This window comes from Halichoeres trimaculatus, unplaced genomic scaffold, assembly GCF_033239565.1.
Source record: "Halichoeres trimaculatus isolate MK-OKI-2021-1 unplaced genomic scaffold, fHalTri1.1 fHalTri1_scaffold_10, whole genome shotgun sequence".
NCBI classification, from domain to species: Eukaryota; Metazoa; Chordata; class Actinopteri; order Labriformes; family Labridae; genus Halichoeres; species Halichoeres trimaculatus.
The window spans coordinates 36,529,318-36,554,021 of NW_027437187.1; the positions used below are offsets into that span (position 1 = coordinate 36,529,318).

Below are 24,704 nucleotides of genomic sequence, written 5' to 3' on the forward strand. Positions count from 1 at the left end.
CTAACTGTTGATCAATACCTTGTGGAGCTGGATCTGGGAAAAAGTTGTCTTGAACAAAGAAAATTTGTTCCAAAACAAACACACGCCTTGTTCAGACGTCTTCACCAGTGTGTGTGAGACTCCAGGTCAGAAGGTGGCGCTAAATTAAAACAGATCCTCCTCACAGCATCTTTAAAGTTTGTTTTTCTCTTTCTTAAAAACAGTCTGTTGGGATCTGTTTTCAGTCTGCAGACTGTGGAGAGCTCAGCGTGAAGCTGTCAGCGACGAGTCCTCTCTGAGGTGACTGATGGAGGAGATGAATAATGTAGCCGTGGCCTGTCAGTCAGCACACCTGCTCTGAAGCCGTCATCTGCAGGTTTTAAGCTCAGGAGACAGAATGCATTAGGGTTGCATTGATGTCCCTGTGAGACAGAAAAAGTGAATTTAAGGTCATTTTAGAGACATTTCCTCTGCAGTAGGACAACTCTTCCTCTAAATTTGCACATAGTTTCTTCCGTCTTGGACTTTTTCAGTGTGAAAAATGTTTCCTGGGCTGTAACGACGAACAGGAGGTTGGAGAAAAGGTGATGGTGGTGAATATAAAGAGGAGGAGAAGAGATGTAGACATGCTCCCTGTAGCTTTATGTTGTTGTTTTGACTTGTAAATACTCAGTATCTGTTTTTCTGCTGCAGACTCTTCCTCCACCTCATCTTCTCCCCTTTGCTCTTCCTCTCCTCTGACATCCCTGCTTCTCCCACGCCGTATCTCAGCATCTCAACCCTTCCAGACACCTCGCTTGGGAAATCACCCTCTGCTCTCAGTCCCTCTCCAGTTTGAGCCTGTTTTTAACAGTTTTCTCTGCTGCTCCTCTCTGCAGCCGTTTCTCCCTGCGGCCGTCATTACGGGAGGCCGTGTCTGCCACTGTTAGCGCTGTGCTGCTGCACCATCAGCACCTCTCACACTCACACATTACAGCTAATATAAATGTCTGCTCTGTGTCTCACCCTGCAGGCTGCCGAGTCGGGCATCGTGAAGATTAAGACCATCGCAGCCAGGAATACAGACATACTGGCAGGTGAGTACGAGGAGGAGGACTCAGACATCAAACTGTCAGTCTGTCAGGGTGCACCACACTTTTATTTCTAACAGGAAATACAGCATCCACTGAACAGAAAGTGATCATTTGGTGTCATTAACCCTGAAGGTTTCAGCTTTTAGTCCTGAGTCCTCTATTTTCAGTTTCCACAGGATTTTAAATTTATGCCAATTCACAGGAGTTTTTCCACTGCAGGAACTAGGGTCTAAATTTTGATCGAAAGAGTTTACGAAAGTAAGTTTCTGGGTGTCATAATTGATCATAAGTTATCCTGGAAGCCTTATACTAAATATTTGTGCACCAAGGTTTCAAAAAGTATTGGAGTTTTGGGTAAAACTAAACATGTATTGGATCAAAAGTCACTTCAGATGTTGTACTATGCACTTATTGATCCGTATCTGTCCTATTGTGTCGAGGTTTGGGGAAATACATATAAAAGCACTTTACAAAAGATTTATATTTTACAAAAGAGAGCCATAAGGATGGTTCACCATGCTGAGTACCTTGCTCATACAAATCCTTTGTTTCTAAAATCAAGGATTTTAAAATTCCGGGACTTAATAAAATTTAAAACAGGTCAGATTTTGTTTAAAGCCTGGAATAAGTTGTTACCAAACAACATCCAAATGATGTTCATGGTCAGAGAGGCAGCATACAATTTAACAGGGAATTTTAAATTTAAACAACACACCATCCATTCAACACTGAAAAGTATGTGCATCTCTTTTTGTGGTGTAAAATTGTGGAATGAACTAGAAGAGGACTTAAGAATGTGCACTAACTTAAAACAATTTAAAAGTAACTACAAAAAAACACTCTTGTTCTCCTATAAAGAACTGGACAGATAATTTTATTATCTTTTTTATTTTTTCAAATAATTGAGTCGATCAACATGCTTTTAACTAAGGTTCTATTTATATTAAACTTGTTTGTTTTATTTTACTAAGATTGTGTGAATTATGAAATTATATGACAGTGTACGGAGGGGCTGAACTTGATAAGCTTTGCTTCCTTCAGCCCCTTCTCGAACTCGCACTTTATCATTATGTGCTATTTTTTTCTTTTTTTCCTATTACAAATATTGTTTGTTTTTATGTGCTTGTTTGAGACAAATAAAAATCAAATCAAATCAAATTTGGTTCTGGGGTAATTAATCTACCCCTTAAGACATAGTATCTACTAGAGTTCCAGGAACTTTTGAGGGCGTTTCTGATTGGTGGAGCAGCCACAGTGTTTTTTTAGGGCTGGGACGATATTCTTTTCTCACAATTCAATTCTGTTATGATTTTTGGGGTGCCGATTCAATTTCAATTGCGATTCTTTGTTATTTACGTTTTACGTTTTTTACTTTTTCTACAGACTATATCAGGAGCCAAATTTCCCCATAAAATGCACATCACATGAGTCAGAAAGAAACATTTCACCCTCTGCTGGAGAAAAGTGGCAACTTTTTCCAATCCAAAAAATCAATTTTCCAAAAAGTTGATTTTTTTGACAAAGAATCCTGATTTTGATATTGTCAAACAAAAAATCCCAATATGTTGATTCTTGAATTTTTCTCCCACCCCTGATGGTGTGAATGTGTCTCTGTCAGCTCCTGGTGTTCCAGTTTAAAGAGTGACCCTGTAAACTGGAGACCTTCAGCTGAACGTGTCAGAGGTTATCCAGGTTACAGCAGCTGCTCAAACACAGAGGAAGTCTTCAGGAAGTCATCCTGGTTTTGTTTGATATACTTCTCATAATCTCCTCATCAGATCAGGATTTTAACGATGATCTAAAGCTGTTTGAAGAGGATGCATCCCTATCAGAGTCCTCAATCAATGGGCTCCTTTTAAAGCTCAAACACTTCCTTTGTCTTCCGAAGCTACATGAACACGCTCACTAGCCCAGCAACTGCCTGTAGCATTGTGTTTCTATGTGGGAGAGACTCAAGAGCCATGCACCTGACTTAGCATGTTAGCACAAGCAAACCACGGGTATCTTCAGCGGTGTATAAAGTACTTGAAAGCCATGCATGAGCAAAAGTACAGATATCTCACTTGAAATGTACTCCCGTAAAAGTGAAAGTCACTTGAGTAGGAGTGGGTAAAAATACTGACGAATCAATGTATCGAAACATTGCCTCGCCAAATTCAATATCGATTCAGCAAATCCTCTGAATCAATTCATCTCCTGGCATATGCGGGAAGTGTATGTGTTATTTGCGTTGTGTGGACGAGGGCCACGAGAGACCAAACAAAAAGAATGGCAGCCAAAGTAGCAGCAGCAGCATAAAGACAGATCCTTCAGCTCTAAAGTCTGATGTTTGGGTTGTTTTATTGCTCCAAAAGGTGAAGTGACATACCACATATGTTCACACGGGGCACCAAAATCGTTAATCAAAGCATTTAAATCAATATCCAATTGAATTGAATTGAATTGCAACCTAAAGAATCGAAATCGAATCAAATTCTGAGGTTCTTAGCAATAACCAGCCCTACACTTGAGTAAAAGTCTTATAGTTTTGAAATTAAAAAAAACAAAAACTTGAGGATCAAAAGTAAAACTAACTACTAAGAAGTAAAATAGCCAGAGGTAGCTGTTTCTCCCACAATTTTAACTAAGATTATTTGCCCTTCCTTCTCCCCTTGCTCCCGTTTTTTAGGTTTGCCTGTGAGTATTGGCACGCCCATATTTTGTTGTTTTCAGCAAACAGGAGGCACTTCATTCTGTAGGATGAACCTTTAATCCAGACAAAAGTGAAAATGTTTTCCAGATATGGCGACGGGTGTCTGTCTTCTTCTGAAGCTAAGCTAGCAGGTGGTGATGGCGTGACGGTATATCTACTATAGCCAGTGGACAGGGTTGTTTCCATCACACTGTAGACACTGAGGAATATCACTGAGATGAGTCTCAGCTTGATATGAGAGCGTCAGTTATTCGCCGAAAACACACAGTCACGATAATTGATACATGACAAGACAATTATATTCACATTTAATTTTGTAGCAAGTAACGACAGTAATGATGTAAATATAGCTGAGCAAAAGTGACATTTTTTCTTTTAATTTTGCAAAGTAAAAGTGAAAGAAGTGATGAATATAGAAACTTAAGTATAGATCCTCCAAAACCTACTTAAGTACTTTTAAGTAAGTACTTTTACTTTGTTCCTTTACACCACTGAGTATTTGACTCATACTTGGTTAGCAGAAAGCTAATCGTAGCTGCTTTGATTAGCTTCTTCCACTTGCTATCGTCAACATGCTAAGTCTTATGCACTGAGCCCTGTGATTGGTTGAGGTAACCACACTTACTCTCCACCCAGAAATGTCCCAAAACAACCAAAACATCAACATCCAGGCAGAGGAGGGGGTCGAGGCAGACACAGACGCTGACACACATGTAAAGAGACCCAGAAGTGACACCTGAGCAGGATTATTCCTGTAAAAGTTGATGTTTTGTTTTCTTGGAAAATCTTGCAGACTCTTCCTTTAAATAAAATCAACCAATAGGTTAAAAACATGCTTTTTTAGATTTTTGAAATAAGAATTGAGTCTTTTTACAACACTCTCTGACACATGAAACGTGCCCTGTTCCAGTGCGGCGTTGTTACAGAGTCCAGTTTTGCAGAGTCGACACATAGTCGACATTTCCTGAGTTCCAGCGTAGGCCGTCTCTCTGTCTGACTGTAAACGGAGCAGCCGCTCTGTGCCCAGGACTTCATTTATCTTTGTTTCCAGCCTTAATGTGTTAGTTTCCACAGCAGCGTAATGAGGTGTGACAAAAAGATTGATGAGTGAAGTCTGCAGGTGTTAATCACACAGAAACCTAATCTGGGAAAATGATGAAGCACAGGATTTCTTTTTTATGATGAGAGAGGAGCACACATGCTTCAAAAATCCCTTTGCAAATAATTTTAGACCTAAGAGGATTTTTTTAACCTTAAAAATATCAAACATGACTCAACCTTGGAAAATACTCTGGAGCTTCCTCAGTTATTAAAAATGTTGTCTCTGTTATTTCGTTCTGATTTGCTCCACGTCCCTAACACGAGATCCTGATCATGTTTAATGTATTAAGACCCTCCGTACATTTTAACAACTCAAACTCAGTTCCAGCATCCTGTGAGTTCCTAAATTCGATCTCCTTCTGAGGACTGCATAAATCTTTGAGTGTGTTTAATGAGAGCGTCTTTATAAACTTTATTTCCTGCAAAGTTTGAAAACTCCTGCTCTTTCTGTCTCTGCAGCTCTGAAGGAGAACAGCTCCGAGGTCGTGCAGCCGTTCCTGATGGGCTGTGGCACCAAAGAGCCCAAGATCACCCAGCTGTGCCTGGCTGCCATCCAGAGACTCATGTCCCATGAGGTCGTGTCTGAGGTGAGGACCGTGACCGGGTTTTTGGGGTTGACTTGCAGCTCATTGATGTCGTGTTCGCCTCAAATGCAAACGAAATACGCTGTGCAAATATGCTGTGCTCCAGGCAACCCATAACTTTGTTTTTTCCCACCTGTAACATATGAAAGTGCACTGGAACGGCAGTCGAACTTCCAACCTGTGAACGCGTACTCTGAGTTTTCACTTATAAAAAAGTATCATAGTAAAGTATCACCCTAATGTTATTCATCTGCTAATGTTGATGCTTCATTGTCAGCTAGTGTTAGCACTAGCTATTTTTCAGTGCAATAATCTATAGAAAATATGTTTCAATCAAACTTATTTATGAAGCTCTTTTTATGCACAATAGTGGCAACACAAAGTGCTTGACAAAAGAAAAGAAAAGAAGAGTAAAAATGATAATAAATAAAAAAAACATTAATAAAAATTGAATAAAGTAAAATGTTAAACTTACTATAAAAAAATAAAACGACCAAATTAAAAGAAACACATAAAATAATAAAATATTACAAGACTAAAGCAGTAAAAGAAAAAAAATGTAAAACTAAAACTTTTAGATACAGAATTAAAAAGCTAAAAGTAGCAGTGCAGTAAAAAAGAAAATAAATAAAGTTTAGACACATAAAAAGATAAACATATATTAAACTAAAGGTTAAGATTATAAATCTTTAAGAAGAAGAGGATCCAAAATTATTTTGATAAATAGATAAATAAGTAAAAGTAAAACTCAGTTAAAAGCCAGACTAAAAAGGTAAATTTTAAATTTGCTTTTAAAAGGTCTTCAGGCTGTTCCACAGTCGAGGGCTGTAATATTTAAAAGCTGCCTCACTGCGGGTCTTTTTGTGAACTTTTGGTACCGTTAACAATCCTTGACCTGAAGACTTGAGGGCTCTCACAGGCACATATGATAAAAGCTAGTCAGATTAAAAGGAGGTTGCAAGACGATCAAGACATTTAAAAACAGTGAGAGAACCTTAAAATCAAGCCTAAAATATGGCTACAAGCAGCGATCAGCAGTCATGCTGGTTTTACCTCCACTGTCAAGGTTTGATTCCTTTTAAAGTGTGTGTGTGTGTGAAAAACACAGCATTTTCCCTCCTTTAGTGAGTCACATGACCAGCACGGAACTCTTACTGAGTGCGTGACATCATCACTGCTGCAGCAGCACAGAACTCTTACTGAGTGTGTGACATCATCATTGCTGCACCTGCACTGCGGAATGAAAATGACAGAAGTTCTAGAAACAACTCCTCACAGAAGCCACAATTATACCCAAATCACTATAAAATAATGATATTTTTGTAGGAAATGTAGTCAGGAATCCATCCATGTCATTTTTAAGCTGTAGGACTTTGACTTTTTTGTGTAGAAGCCCAAATGGCACAGCTTGATCTTCCGGTCCCATTCATTCCTAATGAGGGGGGGCTGAGATGGCTTCTTATGAGTTCACCGACTTTTAGGGCTTGCCATTCGAAAACTGTTTTCAAAACAATCAAATCCCAAATAGCTTTTGTAAAGCAGGGTCCAATCTGTCATCTCAGTGATTTTCAAGCTGATACCACTTATGGTTTCGGAAAAGATAATTTTTAAAGAAAGAGCAAAAATGTAGAAAAGTTTTAATTTGAAAGGCAAATAGCTGGCTTCCTGTGCGAGATTGGGCTTTTAGGCTCATTGGGTAATTTGTGCACCTCAATGACACGAACATTTTGACGTTGGTTTCATGTCTCTTGGACATTCCTACCCCCCATTGTTGTCATTTTAGTGATTTTTTGAGTGCTTAGATTTTGCTAGAGAGAAAATAGTGGGATGTTAGGGGTGAAGTTTGGTATGAAATACATTTTTTTGACACATGTGAGGTGTGTGCCAATTTTGGTGAGTTTTTGAGGGTCAGATCAGAGCTCAAAGACCTGAGTGCATAGGCGCAAATCCCGGGGGGGACGCAGGGGTCATGTCCCCCCCTTCCATCAAGTTGTCCCCCCTAAAAAATCCAGTTGTAATTAATTTTCTAATAGTAACGTTTCTTTTTTCAATGCTGTAATACAAGTGATGCTACTTAAAACACAATGATTGACGAGTTTAACTATTGAAAGATCACACGAACACCCCTCCCCGCGCAATCCTCGCAGTGGTTTGATCCAATCTGCACGGATGCTGCAGCCGCGCACAGACACGCACACAAATAAACGCATACAGACTGAGCGGAGGGTCGCGGTCAAGTAAGTAGCTTTCACTGAAAGACTTATCAATCATAACTTCACTTGTTCAACAGACACACAGAGAAAATGAAAAGCAAATGTCAACTCCTTTTTCCAGGTCTGACAGTATGCTTTTTTTTTTTTTTTTTTTTAAAAAGGCGCTGATTAAGCTTTCCATCCGATGTGGTGCGCACACACAGACTACAGAGCGCCAAGGATCGTGATTAAGTGCATTAAAACACTGAACAATTTATAAGTTAATTATCACACCGTTTGTTGCTGGCTGGCAAACAGCCTCTCCTCTATGATGCAAAGAAGGCTGTGACAGATAAGACAGACAGGTGACATGCTGACATCCTCGTGCTCTCATTTATGACACAAATATTAAAACTATTTAAGATGCCTGTAGTGAGATAGAGGCATCTCTAGTGAGATTTATGAATTCATAGATGAAGCCATTATTTATTAAAGTCTTATGTTCTATTCTAGATTTATTGATTTAAAAATAAAGTAGTCATGACTTTGACTTAGATCTTGAATAGATCCAGTTTCTAATTCCATTCTGACTGTTAATTTTAACCCCTTATTGTCCTCCAATTAAAATCAACACTTTTTTCATTAATTTGGATATAAAATACTAATTATTGAGTTCATAGTGTTGTGGACGTGTTGCTTCCACATTCATGCCAAAACATTTTTTCATGAACTAAAGGAAAATTAAATCTAGGCTGATTATCCATATTTGGGACTAGTCACTGTTTAATATCACAATATAAAACAACACAGCAAAAATTACAGCATTTATTTTTATGTCCCCCCCCTAGGAATCAGTCTCTGAAATTTTACTGTTTATTGTCCCCCCCAACAATGAAACGGGATTTTCGCCCCTGCCTGAGTGAGACAGTGAAAGTGTCAAACAAAAAACAAAAGGCCCTCTCTCTCTTCCCCAAAGATGGATTGTGGTGATTGGAAACACTGGCAAACATTTTTTTGAAGCGCTTTTGCAGTTTGGCCACAGTCTTGCTGTTTCAGATGATTTTGTTGTGATACCGTTTTATGCACAGATGTTCTGTTTTAACTATTAGTTTCTTGACAAAATGGGCTGTAATGCTTTTACCAACAGCTTTGTTAAGACAGTGGTTACCGTATTAAGTCTGTCACTGGAGGCTATTTTGGTGTCACTTTTGCGATAAAGTTTGTCATTCACTGTTCATCTTTGTATACAGTCAGTGGCTTCATTGTGTTTACCCTGGACCAGATTGTTACGCCTCTGGATCGAGGCCCCTCCAGGCAGCTGCTCTCCTCTTTGGTTTGATGGTTTTAGACTAAATCAATAAAAGGCTGTGGCTCTCATTGAGATTCGTCACCCTGTCTTTCACCTTCAGAGAGTCGCCCAAGGTGATCATCACCTCCAAGAGAGCCGAGTCAATAACCCCTGAAATGTTTTTTCTGAAGAGCACAGCTGCAGAAAACATTTCTTTGATCAGAGCTGCTTCTTTCCTGGATGTCAGAGGATCTGTTTGCAGGTTTAATCTGAGTCACAGAGTATTTTAGTTTAACTGTCACAGTTTAGGATTTCTGTCTGCTGCTTCTGCTGCTCCTGGATTCGCTTGTATTGATCAGTGCTCCTGGAGAGCTGCACATTTATTTATTTACACATGCATGCATATTTAAGGTCGCCTGTAACCTCCAGCTCATCCTGTCTGATATCTGAAGGTAATTCATTTAGATCAAAGAGACAAATCAATAACCAATCAGCTGGAGCAAACATTAGGTCTGATAACCTGAATTTATGCTTTCTGTCCTGCAGTTGACGCCCCTTTTTTGATCTAATCCATCCCAGAGGAGGGGAATGTGGGAGTAAAACTCACCTGCTTCATTATTTCCACTTGGTCCATGCATGTTGTGACACTTTAATAATCTGTAACGACTGTTTGGTTTTCTTTCAAAGCTTCAGTCTTTGGTCAGAAGTGCTCGACACGTCCAGAGTCAAGACCAAGGCTGCGTTTATAAAGTATAAAAAGTGATATGAATGTATCGTCACTTAAAGAATTCACAGTTTGGGCAAAATAACAGAAAATATATTGTTGTGTCATCAGATGAAGAACTTATTGAGCCAAAAAGGTAAATAAATAAAAATGTGTCCTCAATCTTTTCCCCTGCAGGTCAAACAGTTCATCTCCTCTGCCCTACCACTATCTGTAGCAGCTAACGCTAACGTTGGTTTAATGAACTCCTCGTGGTTTTCAAACGATGTGACGATTTAATAAAAAGACTAAATGAGTCCTAAAAGACAAACCATGCATTTCACAACATATAAAGGAGTGTATGTGGGATTTTGTAGCTCCTCACCTCACTGTGAGCTCCTCAGCTCGTCATCGATGAGCCAAACATGTTTGTGTTTTGGACTGCCGTGCCATCCGAGGTCTTTTTTTGTCAGTTAACACGCTGTGTGCTTTTACTCAGTGTGAAATTCTCCCAAACTCTGGAGTTTTTTGGAAGAACAACAGCTAAAAACATCAAAATATGCTGATTATGTTGAATGCATTTTATTGAGGCCTTCTCAAGTAGGCGGTGGGTGGCTTGGATTAATCTGTGATGCAGATTTTTTAGCGAGCTGAGGTTTGTGGAGTGTGTTTTTGCCTTAGAGGAAAGCGTTTATCATTCTTTCTTTCCACCCAAGCATTAGAAACCTCCTCACTCCCAGAGCTGTGTTTTCTTGTCATTGAGCCTCTGTTGTTGTCCCCCACCGTCCACTCCAACATCTCCACTTCACCTCCTCTACAACTCACATTTTTCCAATCCACCGAGCACCGTAACTCCACTCCACGTCTTAGCCTCTCCCTGCTGCAGAGTTTAAAGCTTCCCCAGGGCCTCAGTATCGACTCTTAAAACTCTCTCGAGTCAGATAGTTTGTCGTGTTTGTGTCAGTTTGTGTCTTTGGGGGACGTGGGCGGATCTATTAAACGTCTTTAGGAAAACGTCGTCCAGGAATGACGCAGACACTGAACTGAAAACCTATCTGTGCATTTCCCAAAGACCAAGAGTGTCACCGTTTTACAATCTGAGCTTCTGAAGGGGAAATGCTGAAAGATACTGATGATAATTCTGATGAAATACTGACACCAACTGCAAATTCACTCTCATGCTGATGCAAAACTCCCAGAACAAAGACAGAAAACCCTTTTGAACTGTCTGGGATCTGGATTTAGATGTTGGTTTTTTGAAGAGTGGATGTGAATCGTTATCATGACACTCGACAGGGTTTGTGATTTATTTATTAACCTAAATGAATAATTAAGAGACCAATCTGTCGTGAAAACAAGCATCAGTTTCATTCATGATGGACAAAATCTTATTGATTGTCGTTAATCACCAGTTTTGGATGCATTTCTCTACAACTCTACATTTAGTGTCGCTAACACAGTCGACATTTCCTCCACGTTTTGTTCCTTGTGCTAACTGCAGACCTTTAACACGCCACCACCTGACCTCCATCAGCTCATATTTCTGCTCCTTTTCTTCACAGTTTGGTCTTTATACCATCTATAGTAAGAAGAGCAGAAAATGTTGGTAACACAGTTGATGAACAGTTAATGCGCCCCATGTACAGACAATCATTCTGATGAAATATTGAGGAGGAGGAGCTGAAACATGACACACTTTCTTCAAGGTTTCCACCAAAAAGGATGGGACCTCAGCTGATTTGGGTCATGTGACTTTGGCGCCAACCATTGCTAATTCATAGGTTGTTTTTTTATGGGTAACACAATTGACGCTGACAAACAGGCATTACATGGTTTTAATGTAATTAACATGAGGTTTCCGACACAGTTTGTGGTCTATAATCACTCCTAAGAACTTATATTCATGAACACGTTCTATTTCCATGTCATCTATCATAACTTTTACCCCTGTATTATCTTTTCAATTTCCTAATATCGTGTATTTAGTTTTGCTTACATTTAAAGATAATTTATTGATACTGAACCATCTTGTCAAGGCATCCAACTTTTACAACTGTACCCATAAGATGATCCAGGTTCTTACCAGAGTAAAACAGGTTGGTGTCATCAGCAAACAGAATAAGATTAAACTATTTTGATACATTACAAATATAATTAATATGCAATAGAAACCATTTAGGACCCAACACTGATCCTTGTGGAACCCCACATGTGACCTGTCGCATGTCAGACTTATTGTTCTGTTATTGCACAAACTGATATCTGTTCTTCAGGTAACTGCTGAGCCATTTATGCGCTGGTCCTCTGATACCGTATCTTTGTAGTTTAGACAATAATAATTTGTTCTATAAAATCTATGACTGCCCTTGATGTGGATCAATTTGATGTTCATTCAGTAAGTTATGTTTCTCTGTGAAGTGAGCAAATCTTTGACAAAGACTTTTTCTAAGATTTTTGGGTCTATAGTTGGAGAAGGAATGAATGTCTCCACTTGACATTTAAGAAATCAGACAGCACAAAAACTGCAAATTCCAACACATGATTTGCATTTTTAGCTAAATAAATGATGGAAGCTGTTAACTTTCTATATTAAAAGAAAGTGAAACTTCACGCAAATGATCCACTGTAAAATTGGTCATTGCTTGAAATTAATCTTTAGTCCACCTAATATCTGTCTACTTGCTGATCTCTTCTATCTGGGAGTCATTTACCATCCCTCAAAGTCATGTTATCAAGTTAAAAACTGCATATTTTGGTTGTTAACTCCCCCACTTCTCGTCTGCAGTGCTTCTGCAGTCGAAATGGGCACGCATCTGCCGTTAAGACACAAATAATCCTTCATACCTTCATTTACGGATGATAGCGCCGTGATTAGAGCAGGAAGTTGGGAGGGAGTTGCACATTTAAACTTTAACCAGGGTTTATGAACTTTCCACATAATAAGATCCTTTTACCCAAAGTATCTCGAGTACGTCGGATTTCCTGCACACGCAGCGACATGAAATACGAAGTACATGACTCATCAAGCTTTTGCATCCACAGCAAGTGTGAAACATCCAGTTTCTAGAAGTGAACTGTACTTCACCTCCATTTATTGCTAGTCATTCAACAGTTTTACCTGCACTAGAAACTCTTGCATTTCTGAGAGATTAAACCCTCTTAAAAAGTTTCAGTATCTGCTTTTTGTTGAGTCTGTTTCTGCGTCCTCTCGCCCTGATCGTGTTCCTCAAAAGAGCAGCTCTGAGGCTTGCGTGAAGACTCTCGTATCCCGGGCTGCTGGAGCCAGCAGAGGACATGCAGCGTCACTTGCAGTGAGCGTCAAGTGACGGGATGATACCTGGCAGCGAGATTTATCGCTGATGAACTCGGGGATGTCCTGACCCTTAAGCGGGCTGCACCAGCTGGGACCACGAGTGTTTTTAGTTTGGGGAGCTGTGTGACCTCAGATTGAGCCTTTAACTCAACTCTTTCTTTCAAAACACAAGAGTTCAGATTAGAGCTTTGCTTTGGTTGCTCAGATTGTTTGATTATGATTGTGTTTTTGTGTTTGTGTGTCAGGCGGCTGCAGGGAACATCATCAACATGCTGTGGCAGCTGATGGAGAACGGTTTGGAGGAGCTGAAGCTTCTGCAGACGGTTCTGGTTCTGCTGACCACCAACACAGTCGTCCATGATGAAGTGCTCTCCAAGGTACGACAGAAATACACTCACACCTCACATACGCACCTGCTCCCTGCTCCTCAGGTTTACATTTAACCCAGTTTGTCTCTGTGAGTCACCCTCATGTATTATTTAGCTGTAGGTATAGAGTCGTCTTATAGCCGTGGATAAAAACAGCCGTGGATAAAAACAGTCGTGCTTCTCTTTGACATGAAAACAGACTGCACAGGATATCAGAGACTGTCAAACTCAACACATCAGAAACTTTCTGATTTCCTGTGAGCAGAGCTCTGATAATACTCTGTCTGTGTCGCCACAGGCCATCGTGTTGTGTTTCCGTCTCCACTTCACCAAGGACAACATCACCAACAACACAGCCGCCGCCACGGTCAGGCAGGTCGTCACCGTGGTGTTTGAGAGGATGGTGGCGGAGGATGAGCGCTTCAAAGGTGAGCGGCGGGAGATAGGATGTACGACCAGAGACATAAAGCACAGGATGTAACCATACACTCAACTCATGATTCAGTACGATTTCCGACAGAGTTAACAAAGCAGTTTTCTCACATTTTTTTAACAGAATGAGCTTGCAGACAAAATATTACTTAACAAGATTCTTTGAATTATTTCTGCAACTGAAAAACAATAAAAACTACAAAATATATTATGTCTTTTTTTTTTTAATTAAAGATAATTCCCTTTTTAATTCTGAGGTAGAGTAAACTGTGAAAAACTAAAGCCGCGTTTCCACCAAGCAGTCCGGGTCAGTTCAGTACGGTTTAGCATGGTTTGGTTTGGCAGCGTGTAAGCCGGATGCTGAAAGCCGCAGCTGTTAAATGATAGCGTGACACCGTAGCAGCGCCACACAGTTTACCCCGCAAATAAATCCAATGAAGAAGAAAAACGCGGCACATTAAACAAAGAGCACAGATGAAGACATGCAGCATTTCGTCCTCTCTGTGATTAGCATGTAGCTCTTTGATACAAAGAACAAGCTTTGTTTCAGAGAAGTCTGTGTGCCACCAGGAGAAATGCAGCTGCTGTCGCACAGGAAGTGACGATTCTTTCGACCAATCAACGGTCTGCAATGTGTAGCTCCACCTTCCGAGAGCGGATCGGTTCAGTCTGGTCCCTATACGAAAGGGTCCCAAAAAAGTAGGACGGCTCGTCTCGGTTTTTAGGGATCTGTCCCAGGATGAGTCAGTGGAAACGTCACTAAATGCGCGCCGTACCGAGACGAACCAAACCGGTCTGCTCGGTGGAAACGTGGCTTAAGTACGTCCCTTACCTTAACTAACAAAAAATCTATTAAAAAAGGGACTTTTTCACAAATCTTGCATCAAAATAGCTAAATAAATAATACAAATAAACAAAATCTCGTCAATCAAACAATCTCAAGTCTGCGTGTGTTCCTAGTTTTTTTTTACACATTTTTTTTCTAAGGGACAAACGGCGCCCTGCTATTTGATTGTTGGGATGAGCTGTTAGCATCTCAGCTCTGTGAGCTTTCATCCTGACACAGACAAACTAAAAAAACACCCCAACAGATGGGAATCAAAAAGTGGGATGGGTCAAGGTGATCGGTAAAGCCCCATGTCCACCAAGCTGGACATTTCAGCTCGTCTTGGTACGGTACACATTTTGTGGCATTTCCTTTGACTAATCCCGCAACAGATCCCCCAAATTACTGACCCGTACCGTCCCACCTTTTGGTACTTTGCTGGATGTCTTTTACCTTTGCTCTTTGTTTACTGTGGGAGTTTTTCTTCTTGGATTTATTTGCGGGATACACTATGTCGCACTGCCATGTTGTCTATTAAGTAACTGATAGGGGTGGGAGAAAAGAATTGTTGTATTGTAGTATCAAGTTTTTTTGTGCAACGGTTTTAAATCATGATTTTTTTTTTGTTAAAAAAAATCTGTTTTTTTCAAATTTTAGTGTTTCCTTTTTTGTTTATGAACTGGGTTGTAAAAAAGTTGAGATGTCAGATCCCCTGAACAAATCCTAAAAACTGACTCACATGTGATGTGTATGTTTTGGGGAAAATATGGCTCCAGGTATAGCCTATAGACAGCATCACCATATAACTTTTTCACTTGGTCTGGTGTTCAAAAAGTTATCTAAAAATAGCAAAAATCTGAAATATCAAAAAAGTCACAATTTTAATCGAATCAGCACCCCAAAAAAGATAACTGAATCGAATCGGGAGAAAAGAGTATCATCCCAGCTCTAGTAACTGACGATCCAATCTTCAAAGGAAATGCCACAAAATGTTTTGTGTAACAGAGTTTTTACTGCTGAGTTCGCTTCATGAAACTTCCTGTAAATTTTATCTTTCCAAGTTTTAATGTTCGTCCTTCTTGTTTAATTAATCCAAAAGCCATCCTTGGTGTCAGAACGAGCGTTTATTACTGACCTGGGGATGTGGCAGCATTGGTGACAGCTCCAGTAATCAATCAGCAGCTCATTAATCATTCATTAGTTGATTAATTAGTTCTTTAGACTCTGAGTTTGTTAAATGATGAAAGTATGATGTGTATCCTCCCTCAGGTATCGTGGAGCAGACTCCTCCTGTGCAGGGAAACACCAACCGGCGCTCTGTCAGCACCCTGAGGCCCAGTGCTAAAGATGCATACATGTTGTTCCAGGTACGTCCACCAGGGGGCAGCAGTCTTCCACACAATGCTCAGCTGGTATTCATGCAGGGTTTGAAACCTGTTTCAGGAGATTAACTTCTCTAAAAAACTGGGAGTAGGCTCCAAAATTAAACTTCCAGTGGTGAGGGGAGAAGAAGTGATCCCCTGTTTGTTTTTTACCCACGCTGCACCTCTCTGACTCCACTGTTTAAACCCTCATTGTGTAAAATGCTGCCATGCACCTCCCTGCAGGATCTGTGCCAGCTGGTGAACGCTGACGCCCCCTACTGGCTGGTGGGGATGACTGAGATGACCCGGACGTTCGGTTTGGAGCTGCTGGAGTCTGTTCTGAATGATTTTCCAGGTGTTTTCCTCCAGGTAGGTGCTGACGACGACAGGTAGACAGAGTGCACTAAAAACACCAGGTGTGTCTTCCTCTCACGTCTTCCTCTCTCTGCGTCTCCTCCTCCAGCACCAGGAGTTCAGCTTCCTCCTCAAGGAGCGAGTGTGTCCGCTCGTCATCAAGCTCTTTTCCCCGAACATCAAGTTTCGTCAGGGCAGCAGCAGCTCGGCGTCGCCCGCGCCCGTGGAGAAGCCGTACTTCCCCATCTGCATGAGGCTGCTGCGCGTGGTCTCCGTCCTCATCAAGCACTTCTACAGCTTACTGGTGAGACGGGGGCGGGGAAGGCTGGCGGGCCCGGATGATATCAGTCGGGGATTCTCCTCACTTAATTGATCCGGTCTGATTAGCATTGGATTAGCAGTTTTGTCTTAGTTCTGCTCAAGGTGCTTCCAGGAGCTTAGCTGCGCTGAAGTAATTGAACATCACAGCAGTTTCAATAAGTTGATCAATCTTTGGTTCAGACTTTGTGCCAACTTCAGCTCAGGGCTCATGTTTGCGTTTGTTTTGCAGGTGACGGAGTGTGAGATCTTCTTGTCTCTGCTGGTGAAGTTTCTGGACGGGGAGAAGCCGCAGTGGCTGAGAGCCGTGGCCGTGGAGTCGGTCCATCGGCTGTGTGTGCAGCCGCATCTACTACGGTAAACAAACCAGCCCTCATAGTGTGTAACCCCAAAAGATTCACAATTAAATCAATAAAAACAACATTTTAAAATAAATAACAAAACAAAATAAATATATGGCCATTAAATTGTAAAATAAGGCAATAATACTGTGAAATATTTTTTTATTATTCTTTAATATTAGATTATTATATGTTATTATAACTATATATATATTATTATAATTAAATATTTCATAATAATAATTTAGACAATTTCATACAAAAAAGACTTTTGATTTATTTTCCAAGCTTTTACAATTTTTTTTTTTTTTTATAATTTGGTTATTCAGACCAAGTCATTCTGATGAATCACAGCATTATAAAATAAGTACCATTTTGATAAAAAAAAAAGGCAAATATAAAATATGGCTATTCAATTTTAAAATAAGGCATACTATTATGAAATATTTTAATTGTTATTGAATATTAAATTATTATAATTAAATATTTCAAAATAATTATTTAGAAAATTTCATACTTTTTAAAAAAATGACTTTTTATTTATTTTCCAAGCTTTTACAATTTTTTTATTTTTATTTTTACAAAGTCAATTTTTATTTCACAATATCGTTATTCAGACCAAGTCATTCAGATGAAAAACAGCGTTATAAAAAAAGACAAATAATAAACATGGCCATTAAATTGTAAAATAAGGCAACGTTGTTATGACACGTTTTTATCCTTTTTTTATTTTTTAGTTTTTATTCTTCTCATACAAAGTCGATTTTGATTTCAAAACCTCTTTATTTTAGACCCAGTCATTTTAATGAAAAACAACATTTTGAAATAAATACCATTTTGATAAATAACACAAAAATAGAAAATATGGCCATTATTCTTTAATGTTATAATTAATATTATTTAATTATTATTAAATATTTCAGAATTATTTAGACAATTTTATACTTTTTTAAAAATAAATGTATTTTCCAAGTTTTTACAAAATAAAAAAAAACATTTTTTACAAAGTCAATTTTTATTTCATTATGTCTTTTTTCAGACCAAGACATTCAGATAAAAAAACATTATGAAATAAAAACTGACTTTGTAAAAAATGTTCTTTAGTTTCTAAGAGCTTGGAAAATAAATAAAAAGTCTTTTTTTTTTTAAGTATGAAATTGTCAGAATAATCATTATGATATATTTAACTTTAATAAATAAATATTAAGAAATAATAAAAAAAAATATTTCATAATAATATTGCCTTATTTTACAATTTAATGTCTGTATTATATATTTGTTATTTATCAAAATGTTGTTTATTTCCAAATGTTGTTTTAATTAATTAATTATGAATATTTTAGGGTTCCATTTAATGATGCTAGGGTTGTTTTTAAGACAATCAGACAACACAGTGAATCTAAAAAATCTAAAGTGTTTCTGTTAATTCTTTTTTTACTATTTATCGTATTATATCACAGCAGCTGCACTTTTATGATTGTTTGTGAAACTCCAGGAACTTTTGTTTCAGCCTGTTTCTGGCTTTTGATTCACTTCACCAGCCGATGAAAGCATCAGGCGTGGAATGAAATTAAGTGGCTGGAAATTTGCAAAATTAAAAAGGAAAATGCAATCACATGCTGAAATTCAAATTCCTTTTTTCTTTTCTGTCCCAGGTCTTTCTGCCAGTCTTACGACATGAAGCAACACTCCACGAAGGTGTTCAGAGACATCGTCAACGCTCTTGGCTCCTTCATCCAGTCCCTCTTCATCGTCCCTAACGCTGGAAACCCGGCAGCAGTCAGTGCACCTGCAGGTCGGTTTACAGACAGGAACCCCACCCTAAAGCTCCAACCTGCTGAAATCTGGTTTGTCTGACTCTGGTTTTTCCTTCCAGGAGGATCAGGATCTGGGACGCAGAGTACAGTACAGGGCGGTCAGGGCACAGGAGGGGTCAGCGGGAACCTGACCACCCAGGCTGCGTTTGAGTACAGAGGCACCTGGATCCCCCTCATGACCGTCAGCGTCCAGGGCAGCGCTAAGGCCACGTAGTGAGTCCTGTTTACTCTGAAATCACTGAAAGAAGTCGTTTAAATCTCATTTTTGCAGATTCAAGATGCAAAAGCAGCAAAAACCTTCAGAGAACCAGGCTCTGAGTGCAGAAAGATTAACAGTGGTTTGACAAATCAGAGCCTCCAGGTGAAAGCTGCAGGTTTTAAATCCAACAATGACAACGGCTGGAGGATGCAGACGACCTTTCCCAGGATTTTCTCATTGTTTGAATAAAGCATCAGTGTAAACAACCCAGGCACACGTGCTCCTCCGTCTCATTCCCTTTGCTCTCGTCTTTCATCACTCAGCCTGGAGATGCTGGACAAGGTGGAGCCCCCGTCCATCCCAGAGGGCTACGCCATGTCCGTGGCCTTCAGCGCCCTGCTCGACCTGGTGCGGGGCATCACCTCCATGATTGAACGAGAGCTGGCCGCGGAGGAGGAGGCAGCTGCTGAGTTCAGGGAGACTCATCCTGATCAGGAGTGGCAGCCGCAACAAGGTGAGAACTGACGGGAGGACGGGGTAGAGAGGAGGACCAGATCTTATACTGAGGCTTTAAGTTAAACACAGGCAGTCTGCAACCTGCAGCTCTGGAGCCTCTAGAGTTTTTATTTTCTTCCAGAGGGTATTGATGGTTAAAGACACTGACACTAAAACTCCTGTGTTAACATGTAGTTGAACTAAATCTTCATCCCATCTGTCAATAAAGCCTGCCACCGCTCTACTTCACCTCCTACAACATCAATTTTTTCATTCCACTGCAAATGTGTTTGAAAGACATGCTTGGTATGTGAAAAGCCAGAAGCCAATAACAGATAATGACTTTTTGAGACATTGACAAAGTATAAGTATTCTTTCAAAACATTTTGGAAATTTTGAAAATTTCAAACTGTTTACCATTTCTGTGATTTTATTTAATTTGAACAGTTTTTTTTTTAATGTAAGCTAATTTTCTTTTTACAAATTTTATTTTATTTTTTTATTTGAAAAAAAAAATTAAAGTTTTTGAGTTCAGTTATTTTCATTTTATATAAGTATTTGCAAATTTCTGCACTTTTAATTTTATTGTTCATCTTTGAATTCCTAAAATTTTGCAAATTTTAGATATTTCCTGTGTTTCTTTTTGTTAAAAATGATTTTTTTGTAATTAAATAGTTTTCCTTTTATCAAATATTTGCAAATTTCTGGAATTTTAAATTTAATTGTTCATTTTTTAAATTCCTAAAATTTTGCAAATTTTATTTTGCAATTTTTTGCAATTTTTATTGCTAATTTTTGAATTCTTGTAATTGTTGCAAATTTTGGAAATTTCTCATTTTATTTTTTGTAAAAGTATTTTTTTCCCAAATTTTGGAAATTAAGTTATTTTTGTTTTTAAAAGATATTTGCAAATATTTGCAGTTTTATTTTTTTTGTATTGTTCATTTTTGAATTCTTGGAACTTTTGCAAATTTTGGAAATTTTTTATTTTTTTCTAAACTGTTGCAGGTATTTTATTATTATAAAAATTGAGACATGGCTCTTTTAATTTTGTACATTTAAAAGCTTCTTATCAATTTTTATACACACCAGAGTCTTTCTTCTTCTGAATGACTTTAATCCAGGTGAGCTGAGGCTAAAAAGCTCCTATGAGAGTAAAGGTTGAAGACCCCTGGTTTAAGTAACAGAATATAAAAGTATGAACCCTTAGAGGGATTTAACTGCTTATAGTCTGTCTTTGCCTCCAAAGCTAAGAGTTCTCCTCTGACCCCTGGTGGCCATTTTTTATGACTCCTTGTCTCACAGATTAGAAATATAAAAACAGAGTCTCTGTCAAAGACCTGCTGTCTGTTTGTGTTGTAGGAGCTCACATGGTCTGGGAGGAGATGGTGAACGCCTGCTGGTGTGGTCTGCTGGCTGCTCTTTCTCTCCTGCTCGATGCCAGGTGAGTCAAAAACTGATCCAGGACACACTCCTGACTTTATTTCTACAACCCTGTTCCAGGAGAAGTTTCTTTAAGTGTTCGTCCTCTGTCGGTTTCTTTGCTTTCTCTTCGTTCATCCCAAACCAGCTCTATAGGGTCTGAGTCTGCAGACTGAGACTGTGCTGACAGAGCCCTCCATGTTTCTAAACTGTTTCTCCTTTTATTTCCTCTTAAAGTGGTTCAGGCAGAGCTTGGTCTGATGTTTGGGCTCATTTTCTTGTTCTGTACTCCATACAAGCCCCAGACCCCTGGATCCAGTAAAACAAGCCCAGACCATCCTGTTTCCTCCTCCATGTTTCCATCTAATGTCCCTCACTGAGGATCCATCCTTTTCTTATCCTGCTCCACGTACGGCGTACAGAAATCCCGATGATGAAGCAAAGAGTTCAGACTTTGACTCATTAGTCCATAGATCCATCTTCTTGTCTTCCGTTTAGTCTGTTGGTGGGGTCTGAGGGTCCAGCCTCTGGTTCTTCTTCTGCCTCTGTCTTAGAGATGGACGTCTTTCTTTCTGCATGAATCGTCTTTTCCTGCTCATTTTTAGAGCATTACACGACTTTCTGCAGAACAGTACTGTTCGATAACGCTCACTAGAGAGTCAGAAAGTCTAAGTCAGGGGTCTACAACCTTTACTTTCATAGGAGCCATTTTTCCTCAGCCCACCTGGATTAAAGTCATTCAAGAGCCACAACATCTACTTTATCTTCTCAGTATAGATGATAAAGTGTATAAATTCTATACATAATTAAAATCTAAGGGGTCATTATCAAAATAAGGATTTTTTTTAACTTGTGAGATTTTACATATCTTGTTTTTTTATTTTTGATAAATTTGCAAAAAATTCAAAAGATTTTAAGAAAAAAAAATGCAGAAATTTAGAAATTTCCCATTTTTCAAAATTTTATTTGTTTGGAAATGTTATAATTTTGTAATTATTTGAAAAAGAATTTTAAAAAATCCAGCAATAAAAAAGCAAAAATTCCTCTTTTTTAAGTTTCTATAATATAGAAATATTTCAAAAAGTCTGCTAATAAATTTGCAAAAATTTGCAAAAATTTTAACAGATAAAGAAATCACATAATTTTGCGAAAAAAAACCAAACTTTTTGGGAACTTACAAATTTGTAAAAATTTAAAAAAGGATAATAAACCCCTGAATTTTTTTTTTTTTTAGGTTTTTATAATATGAAAACATTGCAAAATATTTGCAAATTTTTAAAAAGTTTGCTGAAATTTCAAACCTTTTTTAAGTACTGAAAAAACCTGCAAGTATTGAAAAAATTGTTATTTAAAAAAAAAGCAAAAATGCAAAATTTTTGAAGAAATACACTTATTTGAAAACACAAATTGATGAATTTGCTCAACTTATCATTTTTGTTGTTCAAGTATGTGTATCAAGCTCTACTTTTAATCCCTGTTTCCACCAAGTGGTTTAGTTCCGGTCCGTCTCGGTACGGCACACATTTTGTGGCGTTTCTGTTGACAAATCCTGGGACAGATCCCCAAATTACCAACCTGTACCGTCCCACTTTTAGTACTTTGCTGGATGTCTTCCATCATTGCTCTTTGTTTACCGCGTCAAATTTTTCTTCTTCATTGGATTTATTAGTTGGGACTGTGTCACGCTGCTATGGCATCACGGTAGTACGTAGCTGCTTCAGCTATTGGCACCTGGCTTACACGCCGCCTACCAAGAGGGGGCTGTGGAAACACCAACAGGACCAGGCTTTACTGATCCAACCTGTTTCAAACCGTACTGGTCTGATCTGGACCGCTTGGTGGAAAGGATTTTATAAACACAGAAATGTTGGAAGGAAGCGAGAAATCTTGGGACACCTGTAGGAATTGGTGGCACCAACTTTCACGGCTTGAATTTCAGTAAAAACTGGAAAAAATGGCCTGATCTTCACTCTTCGCTCCCTCCTGTTGTTGTTCCTCCCTCGTCTTGTCTTCCAGCACTGATGAGACGGCCACGGAGAACATCCTGAAGGCAGAGCTCACCATGGCCTCGCTGTGTGGGCGTCTGGGCCTCGTGACGCCCCGGGATGCCTTCATCACCGCCATCTGCAAGGCTTCTCTGCCGCCGCACTACGCCCTGACTGTTCTGAGCAGCAACGCGGCCAACCTCTCCAGCAAAGGTAGAGAAAGTCGCTAACATCTCACCCTCTCACGCTCTCACTGTCCAACCAGCTGCTGCACAAACTTCCCGAGTGTCTGACTGAAGGCCTGCAGAGCGTCTGCAGCCTGGTTTGTATTTCTCACACACTTTCTGAGCCTGGATCCAAAAATCCAATATATAACTGAAGCAAAGCCAGCAAAGTGGAAAGGGCCTGTGGTCATGTGTATTTATTCTAATCTAATGAGCTCCTCGCGCCTCCCTGAAGGAACGACGAGCTGAGAAACTGAGCTTAACGTGTAAACTGTTTGCAATCTACCTGTCCCTGTTGCCCTGTTCTCGTTGCTTTAATCCATCCACTTTTCTCTGTGGCTTCTAATTAGGAACACCATGAAGAGCGTGTCAGGGGAATGCAAACACACACACACACTCACACACACACACACACACACACACACACACACACACGGAAAGCAGCCGCTCAGACATCCATTATTTGCATATTAGCTTGTAGAGATAAAGCCGCCAAATTGGGTCTCAACTTTCGATGGATGTTTGCTTCGGAGTTAATTAAGGAATCTTTTCTTGCATGTCGTGAGCTCGTGTGTATGACTGACTCTGAGTGAAACACTCTCCTTTTGTGTGTTCTGTTTGTTTGTGTGTGTGTGTGTGTGTGTTTATCCTCCACAGCCTACTCCATCCAGGGCCAGAGTGTGCAGATTATCAGCCCCTCCAGTGAATCTCATCAGCAGGTGGTGGCTGTGGGCCAGCCTCTCACCGCCCAGCCGCAGGGCACTGTAGTGGTAAGAGCACAAACACACAAACAGGAGCATCTCAGTAAACAAGAACAGGGAGGAAACGTTTATATTAGAAAGATTAGGTAGATTCTGAAACAATTCCTCGAATAATTTTAGTCCCATGGTTACAAAAAATGATCAAGAAATTTCCTCCGCCTCAAGGAATCGTTTTATTTATTTTTAAGCTCAAAGCATGATACTTTACCTACACTACTTTGAAGCTTTGAATATTTTCCTACAGCATCTCATATTTTTGACCATAGTTAAGTTTCAGTTTCTCTTCTCTACATGTGCGACTCTCACTCCCCCTCCTCCTCTGCTCTGCTGTGAGTGTTGCCAGTTAGACCGCTGCAGTTTGAGCTAAAATGAGCTTTATCAGATAAACATCCTCACTTTTAAAATTAACTGCCAACTGGTTGGCTCAATATACATGCTTAATATGTAGGAAGACATTAGCAAACAACAAAAACTGGAAAGTTGAGCAATATGGCCAACACATGTGATCCAATAAACACATTCTTTAAAATCAAATTAGTATTTTTTAAAACAGAAAAATTAAATTGTTGAATTTTTTTAGCTAATTTTTTGAATTTGACAATAGTTTGAGAGTTTTGCACATTTTTGGCATTTCGAAATTGTTGTTCATTTTACATTTTTAAAATTTTGGACTTTCTTCAAATATTTGCATAGTTTTGAAATTGCCAATTTTTTCAAATTTTTGCAAAGTTATTAAAATATCAAAATTGTTTTGCAAATTTTGAGCATTTAAAAATGTTTCAATTTTTGCAGTTTCAAATTTCAAACTTTCTCTAAATTATTTCTATTTACAATACTTTGAGTTTTTGCAAATTTTAAAAATTTCACAAATGT

General features: G+C 39.1%; 1 protein-coding gene across 2 annotated transcripts in view; it reads left to right on the plus strand.

The window, feature by feature from the left end:
• mon2 (MON2 homolog, regulator of endosome-to-Golgi trafficking) overlaps positions 1-24,704 on the plus strand; it is a 68,833-nt gene that overhangs the window by 14,798 nt on the left and 29,331 nt on the right. For both annotated transcript variants that reach the window (XM_074677134.1, XM_074677135.1), the window contains exons 2-15: positions 992-1,055; positions 5,305-5,432; positions 13,171-13,302; positions 13,592-13,721; positions 15,821-15,918; positions 16,159-16,284; positions 16,379-16,573; positions 16,820-16,944; positions 18,584-18,723; positions 18,805-18,958; positions 19,268-19,458; positions 20,802-20,883; positions 22,878-23,059; positions 23,728-23,840. In XM_074677134.1, the coding sequence (XP_074533235.1) occupies positions 992-1,055; positions 5,305-5,432; positions 13,171-13,302; positions 13,592-13,721; positions 15,821-15,918; positions 16,159-16,284; positions 16,379-16,573; positions 16,820-16,944; positions 18,584-18,723; positions 18,805-18,958; positions 19,268-19,458; positions 20,802-20,883; positions 22,878-23,059; positions 23,728-23,840 (1,860 nt within the window). The remainder of the gene's footprint in view (positions 1-991; positions 1,056-5,304; positions 5,433-13,170; positions 13,303-13,591; positions 13,722-15,820; positions 15,919-16,158; positions 16,285-16,378; positions 16,574-16,819; positions 16,945-18,583; positions 18,724-18,804; positions 18,959-19,267; positions 19,459-20,801; positions 20,884-22,877; positions 23,060-23,727; positions 23,841-24,704) is intronic.